The following is a 14,183-nucleotide window of genomic DNA, read 5'->3' on the forward strand; positions in this document are numbered from 1 at the left end:
CGCTGCCCCCTCAGGAGAGAGGCGGTTTCGGACAAGGAACCAGGCAGAGACTGAAAGAATCCTCCTTCTAGGAGCTGCGGAGGGGCCATGAGTTGCTGATAGAACCTTGCAAGAGTCGGGGTAGGGTTGCCAGGGAGACCTTCCCGCCCCTTTGGGGGAAGCAAACATCTTAGACAGAACGGCCAATAAGGGTTCCTCCTGAGAGGAAAGACAAGGGAGGGGATCCGTTAACAAGGAAGCAGCTGTTCTCTCTTTGGACCTGGACCACAAGGCAGAGGTAATCTGACCTGCTCTGGGGCTCTTTTTGCATGTCCTTTACAGCAGAAGGATTTGATGCCATTCAGCCTGTTCACCTCACTGGTGTTTATGTTCCCCACGGGTTTCTCTTTCCCCCAGGAGCCGCAGCTCAGGAGGTCAGACCTGCCACTGATGTTAGTAGCAGCAACTCCAAGAAGAGAAAACTAAATAGCAACAGTATCGAGTGAGAAGTTGAATCCATCTCCTCTTGCTCCTCCCTTCTTTTCAGAAGCAACTCCTCCATATCATCTATTATTACTACTACCACCTCCCTTTTTTCATCTGGGGTCTCTTCCAACCATCACCTGCAGAAGAAGTTGTTCTTTAAGGACTCATTGGATCTTTTTGGACTTGATGTGAAGATGGCCGAAGAGTCTTCCCAGCAGCAGCTCAAAAACAAAAGTCTCTTAATTTCCTCTGTAGCTGTGGGACATCACACAAATGGCCTGACCAAAGCTGCCTCCTCTACTGTCTCCAGTTTTGCCAATGGTAAACCTGGGTCATCCAAGAAGTTAGTGATCAAGAACTTTAAAGGTAACATGATGATGCCATTCTTTATCTCTGAAATATGTATCTACATGAGGGATGGCCTGTACAGTATATTGCAGAAATCTTGCATGGGTGAGGGCTTATTCATTACACTGTGACATGGAATCCTTTGTTAGAGGAAGCCAGGCCACTTACCAGGTCTCTGTTACAACTTTATCTCCAAGTGTAGCCCTTTCTTTTTTGCTAAACCAAAAAACTGTCAGCTGCTCTTTCATATAGAATGCACAAAAGAGGCATGCTCTGTGGGGTTAAATCTCCATGTAACTGGTGACTAGAGGGGGAGGAACAGGGATTGTTTTTTCTTCTCCAATGGCATTCAGAATTAAGCCAGTCCTCCTCAACATGGCCACACCTCTTCACTATACATCCCTGCTCCAGGTTCCATTTCTTGCTGCAGTTTTAGTGTGTAATGGAATGTGAAGTTTTTAAAAGTACAACAAAAAGAGAAAAAGTCAAGAGCAGCCTAATTTTAGATAGTTATAGATAGAAATTGTAACTTGGAAAAACCAAGTTTTTGTGAAGCTTTACAGCTCTGTTCCATAAGTTAGTGGGTGGAGCGTCTCAAGCAAAGCTGTGTGCCATTCCCTGCGGCTGCATCATGCATGTGAGGACCTCTGCTCTGGAGTAGTAGTACAGTACTTACACAGAATAGTGCAGAACATCCTTGACCCTCTCCTAAAACCATACACAGGAAATGAGGTGGCAGCACTTCATTCGTTTCCTTCTTCCTCAGCTGGTTTGGGGTAAAACATTAGAGATACAATTATCTCTACAAATGTAATTTGAATCAAGCACAGTTGTTTGCCAGAGGCAATTCATCTTGTGGGGAAGGGAAGGAGCCTATCCTTTTCTGGAATTTTTTGTTCCCCAAGATTTGTCTGCCTCCATAATTTGAGAACCTGTCAGGATCTTCTAAAGTGACAAAATATGGACAGATGCAAAAATATTCCCTCTGGTGTTTGGTTGAGTCCCAGGTAAAAGACAGGCAGAAAATGAGAGGGAGCTGAAGTTGATCTTGGCTGAACCCTCAGAATTTTACAGCATGACGTAATTAGGTTGTTAAATTGGGAATGTGGAGTTCCTTCGATAAATTGAACTTTAGCTAATAAAAGACCATGAACTGCTATTCTTTGGTTAATTCTGGTACAGTGGTGCCTCGCAAGACGAAATTAATTCGTTCCGCAAGTCTTTTCGTCTTGCGAGTTTTTCGTCTTGCGAAGCACGGTTTCCCATAGGAATGCATTAAAAATCAATTAATGCGTTCCTATGGAAACCGCCTTCAGACCAGGTCCGGGGACAGTCTGTCCCCCGACCTCTTCTGAAGGCCTGCGGGGGGCGAAAGTCTTTGCTTCCCCCCCGCCTGCCTTCCCGGGAGAGCGGAGAAACGCAGCGCTGCCTTCCCGCTCTCCCGGGAAGGCAGGCAGGGGGGAGCAAAGACTTTTGCCCCCCGCCAGCCTTCAGAAGAGGTCCAGGACCTCTTCTGAAGGCGGGCGGGGGGCAAAAGTCTTTGCTCCCCCCCGCCTGCCTTCAAAAGCCGTCCGGGATAGCGGGAAGCGCTTCCCTGCTATCCCGGACTGCTTTTAAAATGCTGGCGGTGGGGAGCAAAGCCTTTCGGCCCCTGCCGGCCTTCCTGGACCTCTTCTGAAGGCCGGAGGGGGGGGGAAAGGCTTTGCTCCCCACCGCTAGCATTTAAAAGAGGTCCCCGGAGATTTCCCTATGGGCTTTCTTCTTGCGAAGCAAGCCCATAGGGAAATTCATTTTGCGAAGCGCCTCCAAAACGGAAAACCCTTTCGTCTAGCGGGTTTTTCGTCTTGCGAGGCGTTCGTCTTGCGGGGCACCACTGTACCTTTATGGGTAAGAGGGGGAAAGCTTAGAGTGATACCTGCTCATACCTGTAAAGCAGATGTGAATATGTTTTTCTTTGGCATTGAAGAGGTTGTTGTATCCTGTTTGCAAAAAGCCCTTGTGTCTTTAAATATGTCTCATAAGACAGTTTTGCCTCTTAAGCATATTAGTTAACTTATTTGTTTTAAAAGAAAGTATCTTAAGTATCTTATTTCAGGGAATGACAGCTAATTAGAATATCTTGGTGGTTTGTTTCTTTCCTTCACTCTGTTAAAAAAGGCAATACAGGTGGTCCTTATTTTTGTAATTTTGGCCTCACCATCATAAGCACATTCCTGTTTGTGTACCCTAGAAGTGCATATCAAGTTGCCTTTTGTTAAACAATGTTTGCCTTTCCCAGACACTTCCACTCATTTAAAAAAAAAAATTCTGCTTCTGACTGGTAAATGTGAATCCTGCAGATATATTTCCTGACTCATATGTAAATTCAGTTCTTATTGAGCACCTATTTGATTCTTTCTTTGCTCCTTTTTGGCAAATGTCTCAGTGTCAAATTAATGGTACCATGCATTTGCTGTGAATTTGCATATCTAGTCTGTGTCTTCTCCTTCCTCTATATCAGAGGGCCAGATTTGATGAAGTGAACATGAGTGAGGGCCAACCAAAGTTGCTTTTAGAACTGAAGTTGTTGGACATTTTTAGGATTTAACCCCAGAATTGTTGAACTTTTTTTTTACAATTTTACCCCAAAGTTCTCGAGCTTTTCTTAGGATTGATGTTGCTGAGGGTTTTTTTTTTTTTAGGATTTTACCCCAAGACATGTACTTCCATGGGGTTCAGATTAAATTGACCGGTGGGCCGGATTAGGCCCCTGAAATGGACTTTGGACATGCCTGCTCTATATACACCACTCTTACCACAACTGAAGAGTGTGCAAACGTCTGAGGATGAGGATATTTCTTTAGCTGAATTGGTAGCTCTGGAATTGGTAGTGATATCAACTGTACTAGAAAATCTGGTGTTCAGGTCACATGTATTGATACATTGCCTGAAACTGGTTTAAAGTTAAAATCATGTATTGGAGTACTTGTCTAATGTGCATCTGGTGATAGATCCATGCCATGAGACAGACTGCTACATTGTCTACCTGCTGAAGATTCTGAAAAATCCTCAAGAGAAGCTTTGCATACAGCACATTATAGTAGAATATTTCTGAAGGCATAAATGCTTTATAGGTCTGAATATGAAAGAAAATTGGCATCCTAGTTTTCTACAGGACACCTATGTAATTAGCAAAGCTGTCAAGTTCAGTGTGAATGTCCTCATGATCTGCAATCAGTTGGCTTGATGGTTCTTTTGTCCTCCCCAATTCAACTGGTTCACCACTCTGATGGGGTCATAGTTTGGTAGAGGTCTGTGCTGTTAAGAGTTAATGTTTGGTTTTAATTTGTTTTACTTGGAAGTCACCACTGTGGATAAATAAATTGCAACACTAAAGAACTTCTACCTTTAGCTACTGATGGGAGAGAGTTCCGGTTTCAGCTGGAACTCACAGGAACTCAGTTCCTGCACCTCTCAGGTTGGTACTATTGCCATTATAAGAGAGCAAGGGAAGCATTCATGGTGAGTTCTGGCACCTCTCTTTCTAGAAAAATAGCACTGCTGCTATCTTAAAAAAACCCCAACAGTTTACAGCAATAAAACATAAACCCCTTACAGTAGAAACCATATAAACAGACATTCTTCCTAGGTTATGAGTTTTATTTATTATTTATTTATTACATCAAATTTATGTACTGCTTGATAGTAGAAAAAACCTAAATGATTGATGTCTTACAGAAGTGTGGGTATTATATGGCACCTGTAAAACACTGAATTCTGCCAAATGAAGTGGTTGAGTGGGCACATGAGTAAGGTGATCTCATAAGTAAACTGATCCCAAGTTATTAAGGGCTTTATATACTAATAGTAGAGGGACGCGGGTGGCCCTGAGGGTTAAACCACAGAGCCTAGGACTTGCCGATCAGAAGGTCGGCGGTTCGAATCCCCGCGACGGGGTGAGCTCCCGTTGCTCGGTCCCTGCTCCTGCTAACCTAGCGGTTCTTAAACACATCAAAGTGCAAGTAGATAAATAGGTACCACTCTGGCGGGAAGGTAAAAGGCATTTCCGTGTGCTGCTCTGGTTCGTCAGAAGCGGCTTAGTCATGCTGGCCACAGGACCCGGAAGCTGTACACCGGCTCCCTCGGCCAATAAAGCGAGATGAGCGCCACAACCCCAGAGTCTGTCATGACTGGACCTAGTGGTCAGGGGTCCCTTTACCGTTATACTAATAGTAACACCTTGAACTTGGCCTGGCAGCAAATCGGCAACCAGTTCAGACCTCTAAGCACAGGTGTTATATGCTGATAAGGCCTCACTCCTGCCAGCAGTTGTGCTGCAGCATTCTGTACTAACTGCAGCTTTTGGATAAAGTACAAGGGAACCCCCCTGCCCAAGAGCACATTGCAGTAATCCAATCCCAAAGTAACCACTGCATGAAATGCTGTGTCCAGGCTCTCTTGGTCTAGGAATGGCTGTAGCCGTCAAACCAGTTGGAGTTGGTAAAAGGCACTTCTAGCCATTGAGACTACTTGAACCTCCAGTGACAGAGCTGGATCCAGAAGCACCTCCAAACTGCAAACCTCCTTGAGGGAGTGTAACCGCATCCAGGGTAGGCAATTGGCCAGTTTTTCAGACATGAACTAACCCACAGTGCCTCCATCTTACCAGGATTCAAGATCACTGCTGTGTCCAGGCAGTAGCCCAGTGACACAGAAGTAAATCTTGTGGGTCACTATTGAAAGCTCACTAAATGGGCCTTTGGTTGGATCCAGAAGAGCTGTTCTTATGTTCTTAAAAAAGACACTTTTAAAAAAAATATCTTCCAGATAAACCTAAACTGCCTGAAAATTACACAGATGAAACCTGGCAAAAACTGAAAGAAGCTGTAGAAGCTATTCAAAACAGTACTTCCATTAAGTACAACTTAGAAGAGCTCTATCAGGTAAGTGTCAAAACTTGTAGTGTTCAGAACCATAGGTAAAGTCCTACATGACTGAAAGCAATCCTGATGTTTTTAGGCCACTTTGTAGGGCCTCAAACAAGATCCTGATTTCGAGTAGGAATGATCTCATAATCACTCAGTGAGGTGTGACCTCAGGTTGGACAAATGGCATTTCAGATGACCAACAAGAGCTCAACTTCCCAAATGCCATACATGGCTAATCTTGAAATACCAAAACAACCAAGGGCTTTCACCTTGACCCGTTGTCAGGCCCTCCTTTCAGCAGTACAAGAAGGCCATTATAGGAAGATGCCATATGACGAGAGGAAATGCCCATGTGGTTCTGGGCAGCAGGAAACAACGGAGCATGCCCTTCTTCATTGCCAGTATAACATAGACATTTGAGCCAGGTTTATCCAGCCCATCCTATGTAAGTTCCCTGGGCATTCAGAACAACACTACATTACTATAGGACGAAAGCCCAGAAGTGACATATTTCGTCGCCAGATTTTGCACCGCCATGAGAGATATTCGCCGAAGGATGGTCTATGTTACTAATCAGACCTAAATAGAAGGCCCATATTGTTATATCCGCACTTCTGAAGCCCACCCCATATAGCTGTTCTTTTTTAACTGATCTCTCTTAAATTTTCCTTATTGGTTTTTATTCATCCATTATCTATGCTTAATCAAGTATTCTATGTATATGTTTTAATCTACGTTTGGTCCTTGCTCCCAATTAATTTAATAATTATCCACTTAGAGATACAGTTATGCTATTTATTTAGATGTTTTGCTTATGCTGGTCTGTGAACGTAATAAAGTAAATTCATTATAAATAATATAAATAAATATAAATATAAATTCATTATAAATAAAATTTATTATTATTCATTCAGAATTCTTTCAAAGCATTAATTCTATCATGCAACAGCAAGCTATCACTCTGCTTTGGAATGGCATCAGAAGTAGTGTCGAAAGCTGCAACCAAGGTGTAGGCAGTGGAAAAATCAGAGGAGCATGTTTCTCCATTTATGCAAGTAGCAGTGCCTTGTATTTACTCAAAAACGTATCTGGATCACACCCCGTGTGCTCAGAATTTTCAGGATAGTGGCCAATAACAAGGGATATTTTGCTATGGTTTGAAATTATGTTACTTGTGATTGTGCTTCTCTAGATCAGTGCCTCAAGTATATATTTCATTGACTACAAACAGTTCTGTAAGCTCAAAACCTGTTATATTTCTTTGTTACTGTTTGTATTTCAAGTTAGGTCTGTATAATTTTTAGTGGCGATATTGTAAAGACATTTGCTGACAAAGGGTGATAGTCAACTAAGTCCTACTCAGAACACACCCATTGAAATTCCTGAAACTAAGCCAAATCCGTTAACTTCGGTAGGTCTGCTCTGAGTAGGACTAGTGTTGAATACAACTCTTAACTTTGATCTTGTAATTGTCTGGTGATGCCCCCACATCAGGTAGGTCTGTTTTTTTTAAACTCACCTGGAAGAAATAATTTCAGCTTGTGTTCTTTTGAGAGCTGACGTGTAAATAAAAAGCTATATATTGCACATGGAGTTCTGCAAATGTTTGTGGATTACTTTCATATATCCTTTTCTTTTTTTAGGCTGTTGAAAATCTCTGCTCATATAAGATTTCTGAAAATTTGTACAAGCAATTAAGACAGATTTGTGAAGACCATATCAAAGCACAGATCCATCAGTTAAGAGAATATCCTTTTTGAGTAGTAAGTAACGTGGCTGAAAAGAGTTTCACCACTCAGTGTGTCACTTTGTAGTCCTGTAAAATGCAATATGAGAATCGCATGGATTAAGAACCATTCAAAGTCATTACTTGTGAATTCTTATGCTGGTTGTGTCATGACTGATGTAACTCTGGGCCCTTGAAAAGGGGTAGCATAAGGCTCATTGGACCCACATACCTACGGGACCGCCTCTCCTGGTATGCCCTGCGGAGGACCTTCAGGTCCACAAATGACAACATTTTGAAGGTCCCAGGTCGCAAAGTGGTTAGATTGGTCTCAACTAGGGTTAGGACCTTTTCAGTACTGGCCCCGACTTGGTGGAACGCTCTGTCACAAGAGACTAGGGCCCTGCGGGACTTGACATCTTTCTGCAGGGCTTGCAAGACAGAGCTGTTACGCCTGGCCTTTGGTTTGGACTCAGTCTGACCCTTATGTTTCCCTCCCCTTATGTTTTTGATGAGGATGCATTTTAAATTGCATTTTAACCTGTATTTTAAATTGATTCCCCCCTTATGTTTTTACTGTAATTTTACTGGTGTTAGCTGCCCTGAGCCTGGCTCTGGCCAGGGAGGGCAGGGTATAAATAAAAGTTATTATTATTAGTAGTAGTAGACTGATTAGAAAATATTGAACTATTCTGTTGGTTAGAAATAAAACAGAATGGGGAGGGTTGGTTAACCTTAGGGTTGCCATATTTTGAAGAGCAAAATTTGCCGACTTCTAGGTCAATATTGTTTACACTGACTGGCAGCAGCTCTCCAGGGTTTCAGGCAGGGACTCTTTTCCAAAGACCCACCTGGAGATGCCGGGGATTGAATCTGGGGCCTTCTGCATTAAGAGCAGATGCTCTGCCACTAAACTATGGCCCTAAAATAAACAGAAGATCGCATGAGCAGAGAGAGGTTTAAAGAGATGGACAGACCCTGGATGAGGCTCTCACTCACAGGAAGTCATTAGGCAGAGGCTGGGCAGGCACCGTAGGGGGTAGAACGCTGGACTTGAAGGGGGGAGAAAAGGGACACAGAGGAGGGGGGAGGGGGAAGCCCTTGGAGGGATGAGGGAGTCGGGGAAGTGGAGAAAGGAGAGATAAAGGAAGATGGAGCCTGACAGAAGGAGAGAGAGGGAAGGAAAGGAAGAGGGTCCAGAGAAGGAGAGTGCTTGTGGGGGGGGGGACTGCAGGCAGGAGGCAAAGGACTGAAAAAGCCACACAATGGGGGGGGGGCAAGGGAATGCAGCAGCAGAGAAAGGGAGAGCAAGCGAGGGGGGAGCTATCAGAAATTGCAGCAGAAAACCCACTTAGGGAAAAATGTGCAGCAGAGATGCAAGTAAAGGAGGGAGGGGGGATAATGAAATCAAAAAATCCCACTTTGGGGAAAGGAGGGTCTCCCTGAGGCAAAGATAGCCTTGTTTTTGGGAGGGTGCCCCCCAAAAGGGGGTAGAAGGGTGGTTGTGCGGCGTGGGGAGGGATTGTTGGATGGAAAAAGAGAGTGGGGGAAGGGGATTGTGGAGGACGTGTGCCTGGGGAGGGAGGGGACAGAGCCCGAGAGAGAAAGGCTGCTACTGATTTTGTCCTAGGGGGCTTTGATTGGGAAGTGATGCCACAGTCGGGTGCTGAGAGGTGGCTGACTGTCTCTCCTTTACCCTTCCTCCTGCTCTTTCCCCCTCCCCCTCCCCCTTCCCCACTCACATGCACACAAACACACAGGCTGGCACACCTAGGGATGGGATGGGCAAGAGAGTGCTCGCACTCCAAGGGACGAGGCTTGGAGGATGTTGACAAAAAAACCCAGACATTTTGCCACATTCTAAAATTCTGCCCAGACATAAATTTTAAGCCTGAAAAAGAGGGTGTGTCTGGGAAAATCCGGACATATGGCAACCCTAGTTAACCTTATTATCTGAGATACTGGCAATGCCACCCACTACTATCCATTACAGTTGCTTGAAATAGGGGTTAAACAAAGGAAGCTTGAAGAGATTAATATTCAAATTGTTTGTTTTAATGTTTCAACAGGAGACAGATCTACTTTTGGTAACAAGCCACTCTGCAGCCTTCTATACAGCATGTTTTTGTAATAATTTTCCTACCAATATAAGTCCCAATTCAGAGAAACATGCATGTCACTCTATACACGCAGTGTGTGTGTTTGGGTTCTTGTTGTTTGTTACTTGTACTATGCGAACCTCTATTATTATTAACATTATTGTTTTTATTTATCTATTTAATTTACCTATCACCCTTCATCCAAAGATCACAGGACAGTTTGCAACATAAAAGCACAAAATGTATAACAGGGTCATTCCATATCAAGTGGTCCATTTTTTTAATGATTTTTTTTTACATCATGTCCAATTTTCTTAAAAATTTGTGCACTTGTTGAACGATAACGATCAGAACTAAGTTTAAATCTAAAATGTTAATTTTTATATCTCATCCCATTTTTGAGTTATGAGTGTTTGAAATTAAAAAAAATAATAATGACAATTTTGGCCTTGCTGGACTACATTGAGATCCCATAGTTTGTTGAACAGCCAAATACCTTGTTGAAAAGCAGTGTTTTTGCCTGGCACTTAAAGATATGGGGAGACCATTCCACAAATGGGGAACCACCACGGAAAAGTCCCATTGCCTGGAGGGTGGCAGCACAAGAAGCAGGCACTCAAAAACGGGCCACAGATTTTCTGAGTCGGTTCATATGGGGAGAAGCGGTCCTTGATGTATTGTGGTCCTGAGCCATTTCAGGCTTATAGGTCAAAACCAGCGCTTTGAATTGGGCCTGGAAACGGATTGGCGGTTGGGCCAGGATTGGCATTATATGCTCAAACTGTCTTGCCCCGGTGAGCAAACTGGTCACTGAATTCTGCACCAGCTGAAGTTTCTTAACTGTCTTCAGAGGCAGCCCCACATATAACATGTTATAGCAATCTAACCTAGATGTTACCAGAGCATAGACAACAGAAATTATGCTATCCCTGTCTAGATAGGGGTTCAGCTGGGTTCAGCTGATGGAAGGCAGTCTGTACCACCAAGGCCACCTGAACCTCCAGTGACAGCAATGTATCTGGAAGTACCCCCAAGCTGCATACCCCCAAGCTTCATAAGGACATGTTCCCTGAAGTTTTAAAATATAGGAATTTGTAGTATTGGGGTTGTGTTCAGCCAAAAGCTCCAGGAAGCCTTGACTTTTCAGTACCTAAAGAGCCTCTTTGACCTTCATTTTTAAAATGGCTGAAATCCAGAGAGATGCACACATCATTGTTTCTCTCTTTCCATCTGAGCATCTCCCCTGTTAAACTGTAGGATGGGTCTTAAAAGTCTGTTTGGGCTCTAATACAAGGACTTTTGAAACAATAAGGAGCAAGGGAGGCAGGATTTGATGTTCATAACCCTGAGGCTGTGCGCATGCTTACAATATTGCAGGATTACAAAGTTTTGAATAAACAAATACCTTGGAAGATTAGCTAACTTATTTCATGACTCTACTACTGATTTTAGTGGCAACGTGCCACCAACATAGTACACCTTTAGATTTGAATTGTGGGGTAATTGTTCTGGTCTCTATGCTTTTAGCTGTTTTTAGGTGAACATCTTTTGCATAGTCATATCCTAAACTAACAAAGGCTTTAAAATAGGGTTTGACAGTTTCTTTTGTTTCAAAATGAATTTTCTAGCTATGATGCAGAAGAACAGTATAATCAGGTGTTGGTGTTGTCTCAATTATTGTGTTAAATATTCTTAACTTCTTCCTCATGGATTCATTGGACAGTGTTCTTTTTCTCAAGAAAATAGACAAATGTTGGCAAGACCACTGTAGACAAATGGTAAGGCTTATTTTTCTTTCAAATAATATTTACCGTATTTTTCGCTCTATAAGACGCACCAGACCACAAGACACACCTAGTTTTTGGCGGAGGAAAACAAGAAAAAGAAATATTCTGAATCGCGGAAGCCAGAACAGCAAGAGGGATCGCTGTGCAGTGAAAGCAGCAATCCCTCTTGCTGTTCTGGTTTCTGGGATAGCTGTGCAGCCTGCATTCGCTCCATAAGACGCACACACATTTCCCCTTACTTTTTAGGAGGGAAAAAGTGAGTCTTATAGAGCAAAAAATTCGGTATGTGAGCTTGGATCCAAAGATGGCTCCCCCCCCCCATCTGCAGCTCCCTGAAAACTGGCTCTAGGGGTCCATAGACTATCCTGAGCAGCTTTCCAAGGGTCAGAGATAGCTGCAGGGGGGGCAAGATAATTGGACACGCACAAACACACACACTGAGGATTAAATGCCCATTTGCAGATACAGTGGTACCTCGGGTTAAGAACTTAATTCGTTCTGGAGGTCTGTTCTTAACCTGAAACTGTTCTTAACCTGAAGTACCACTTTAGCTAATGGGGCCTCCTGCTGCCGCTGTGCCGCCGCTGCACGATTTCTGTTCTCATCCTGAAGCAAAGTTCTTAACCCGAGGTAATATTTCTGGGTTAGTGAAGTCTTTTTTAAAAAAAAAAGAATTTTATTAAGTTTTTCAATAGTTATATAAAAGCAAAATAAAACAATAATAAAACACAGACAAAAAAAAAGAAACAAAAAAGAACAGGTATAATTTCATTCCCTTTTTTTCTTATACCTTACTTTCCCGACTTCCCCATACCTCCCCTCTCTGTATTCCAGTTTCTATTATATTTAATTTAATTTAATTCAATTCAATTTAATTTCTTATTACTTATCCAATTGGCTGGAAACCACACAATTTCTAAACCAACGCCATTCTAACACTCATTAATTTTGCAATATTTCTTAAGATAGTCCTTAAATTTCATGGGTTAGTGGAGTCTGTAACCTGAAGCGTACAGGTGAAACTCGGAAAATTAGAATATCGTGGAAAAGTTCATTTATTTCAGTAATTCAACTTAAAAGGTGAAACTAATATATGAGATAGACTCATGACATGCAAAGCGAGATATGTCAAGCCTTTATTTGTTATAGTTGTGATGTTATGGCGTACAGCTGATGAAAACCCCAAATTAACAATCTCAGAACATTAGAATATTAAATGAAATCAGCAAAACAAGGACTGCAAATAGAGCAATATTAGACCTCTGAGAAGTAGAAGCATGCATATGTACTCAGTACTTGGTTTGGGCCCCTTTTGCATCAATTACTGCCTCAATGCGGCATGGCATGGATGTGATCAGCCTGTGGCACTGCTGAGGTATTATGGAAGACCAGGATGCTTCAATAGCAGCCTTCAGCTCTTCTGCATTGCTCGGTCTCATGTCTCTCATCTTTCTCTTGGCAATGTCCCATAGATTCTCTATGGGGTTCAGGTCAGGCGAGTTTGCTGGCCAATCAAGCACAGTAATCCCATGGGCACTGAACCAGGTTTTGGTACTTTTGGCAGTGTGGGCAGGTGCTAAGTCCTGCTGGAAAATGAAGTCAGCATCCCCATAAAGCTTGTCTTCAGAAGGAAGCATGAAGTGCTCCAAAATCTCCTGGTAGACGGCTGTGTTGACCCTGGACTTAATGAAGCACAGTGGACCAACGCCAGCTGATGGCATGGCTCCCCAAATCAACACTTCACACTGGACTTCAAGCATCTGGCATTGTGTGCCTCCCCATTCTTCCTCCAGACTCTGGGTCCTTAGTTTCCAAATGAGATGCAAAAGCTGCTCTCATCAGAAAAGAGGACTTGGGACCAGTGAGCAACAGACCAGTTCTTTTTTTTCTTTAGCCCAGGCAAGATGCTTCTGACGTTGTTTCTTGTTCAGGAGCGGCTTGACAAGAGGAATACGACATTTGAAGCCCATCTCCAGGATCCTTCTGTGTGTGGTGGCTCTTGATGCACTAACTCCAGCCTCAGTCCACTCCTTGTGAAAGTCCCCAACACATTTGAATGGTCTTTTCCTGACAATCCTCTCCAGGCTGTGGTCATCCCTGCTGCTTGTGCACCTTTTTCTTCCGCACTTTCCCCTTCCGCATAACTTTCCATTAATGTGCTTCGATACAGCACTTTGGGAACATCCAACTTCTTCTGCAATTACCGTTTGAGGCTTTCCCACCTTATGGAGGGTCTCAATGATGGCTTTCTGCACAACTGTCAGGTCAGCAGCCTTCCCCATGATTGTGCTTCCTACTGAACCCATTGCAGGTGTTATGGATTGAATAGCTACTGCACCTTTTCACAATATTCTTATTTTCTGAGATTGTTTATTTGGGGTTTGTATCAGCTGTACCCCATAATATCACAATTATAACAAATAAAGGCTTGACGTAACTCGCTTTGCATGTCATGAGTCTATCTCATATATTAGTTTCACCTTTTAAGTTGAATTACTGAAATAAATGAACTTTTCCACAATATTCTAATTTTCTGAGTTTAACCTGTATGTAACCTGAAGCATATGTAACCCGAGGTATCACTGTAGTAAACCCAGTCCTTTACAGCAGAATGCAGCAGAAGCAACTGTGGTTGGAATAGTAACATCAAAGGTTTTATTTATAAAGCAAACAACAAAACAGCAAGACAACTCTCACATCCCTCTTTTTCAGCAGAGGAGCAGAGAGCAGAGAGAGGGAGGAAACATTTAAATAGTTCCCATACTCATACATCAATTAAGTAATTAAAAGCAACCAACAACATTATGCAATGTGAGAATGAGACATTACAATACTGACACACACAAGCTTT

General features: G+C 42.9%; 1 protein-coding gene across 2 annotated transcripts in view; it reads left to right on the forward strand.

Annotated features, from left to right (window-relative positions):
* Positions 1-379: 379 nt before the first annotated feature.
* Positions 380-14,183, forward strand: part of LOC310835936 (cullin-4B) — a 226,760-nt gene continuing 212,956 nt past the window's right edge. Inside the window, exons 1-4 of one of the 2 annotated variants that reach the window (XM_083720891.1) lie at positions 380-831; positions 5,620-5,735; positions 7,364-7,467; positions 11,254-11,323. In XM_083720891.1, coding sequence (XP_083577017.1) covers positions 660-831; positions 5,620-5,735; positions 7,364-7,467; positions 11,254-11,323 — 462 coding nt within the window. In that variant the 5' untranslated portion in view covers positions 380-659. The remainder of the gene's footprint in view (positions 832-5,619; positions 5,736-7,363; positions 7,468-11,253; positions 11,324-14,183) is intronic. The other variant, XM_083720892.1, reaches the window with a different exon arrangement.

Source organism: Podarcis gaigeae (assembly GCF_964106915.1).
Source record: "Podarcis gaigeae genome assembly, chromosome: W".
Taxonomy (NCBI): Eukaryota; Metazoa; Chordata; class Lepidosauria; order Squamata; family Lacertidae; genus Podarcis; species Podarcis gaigeae.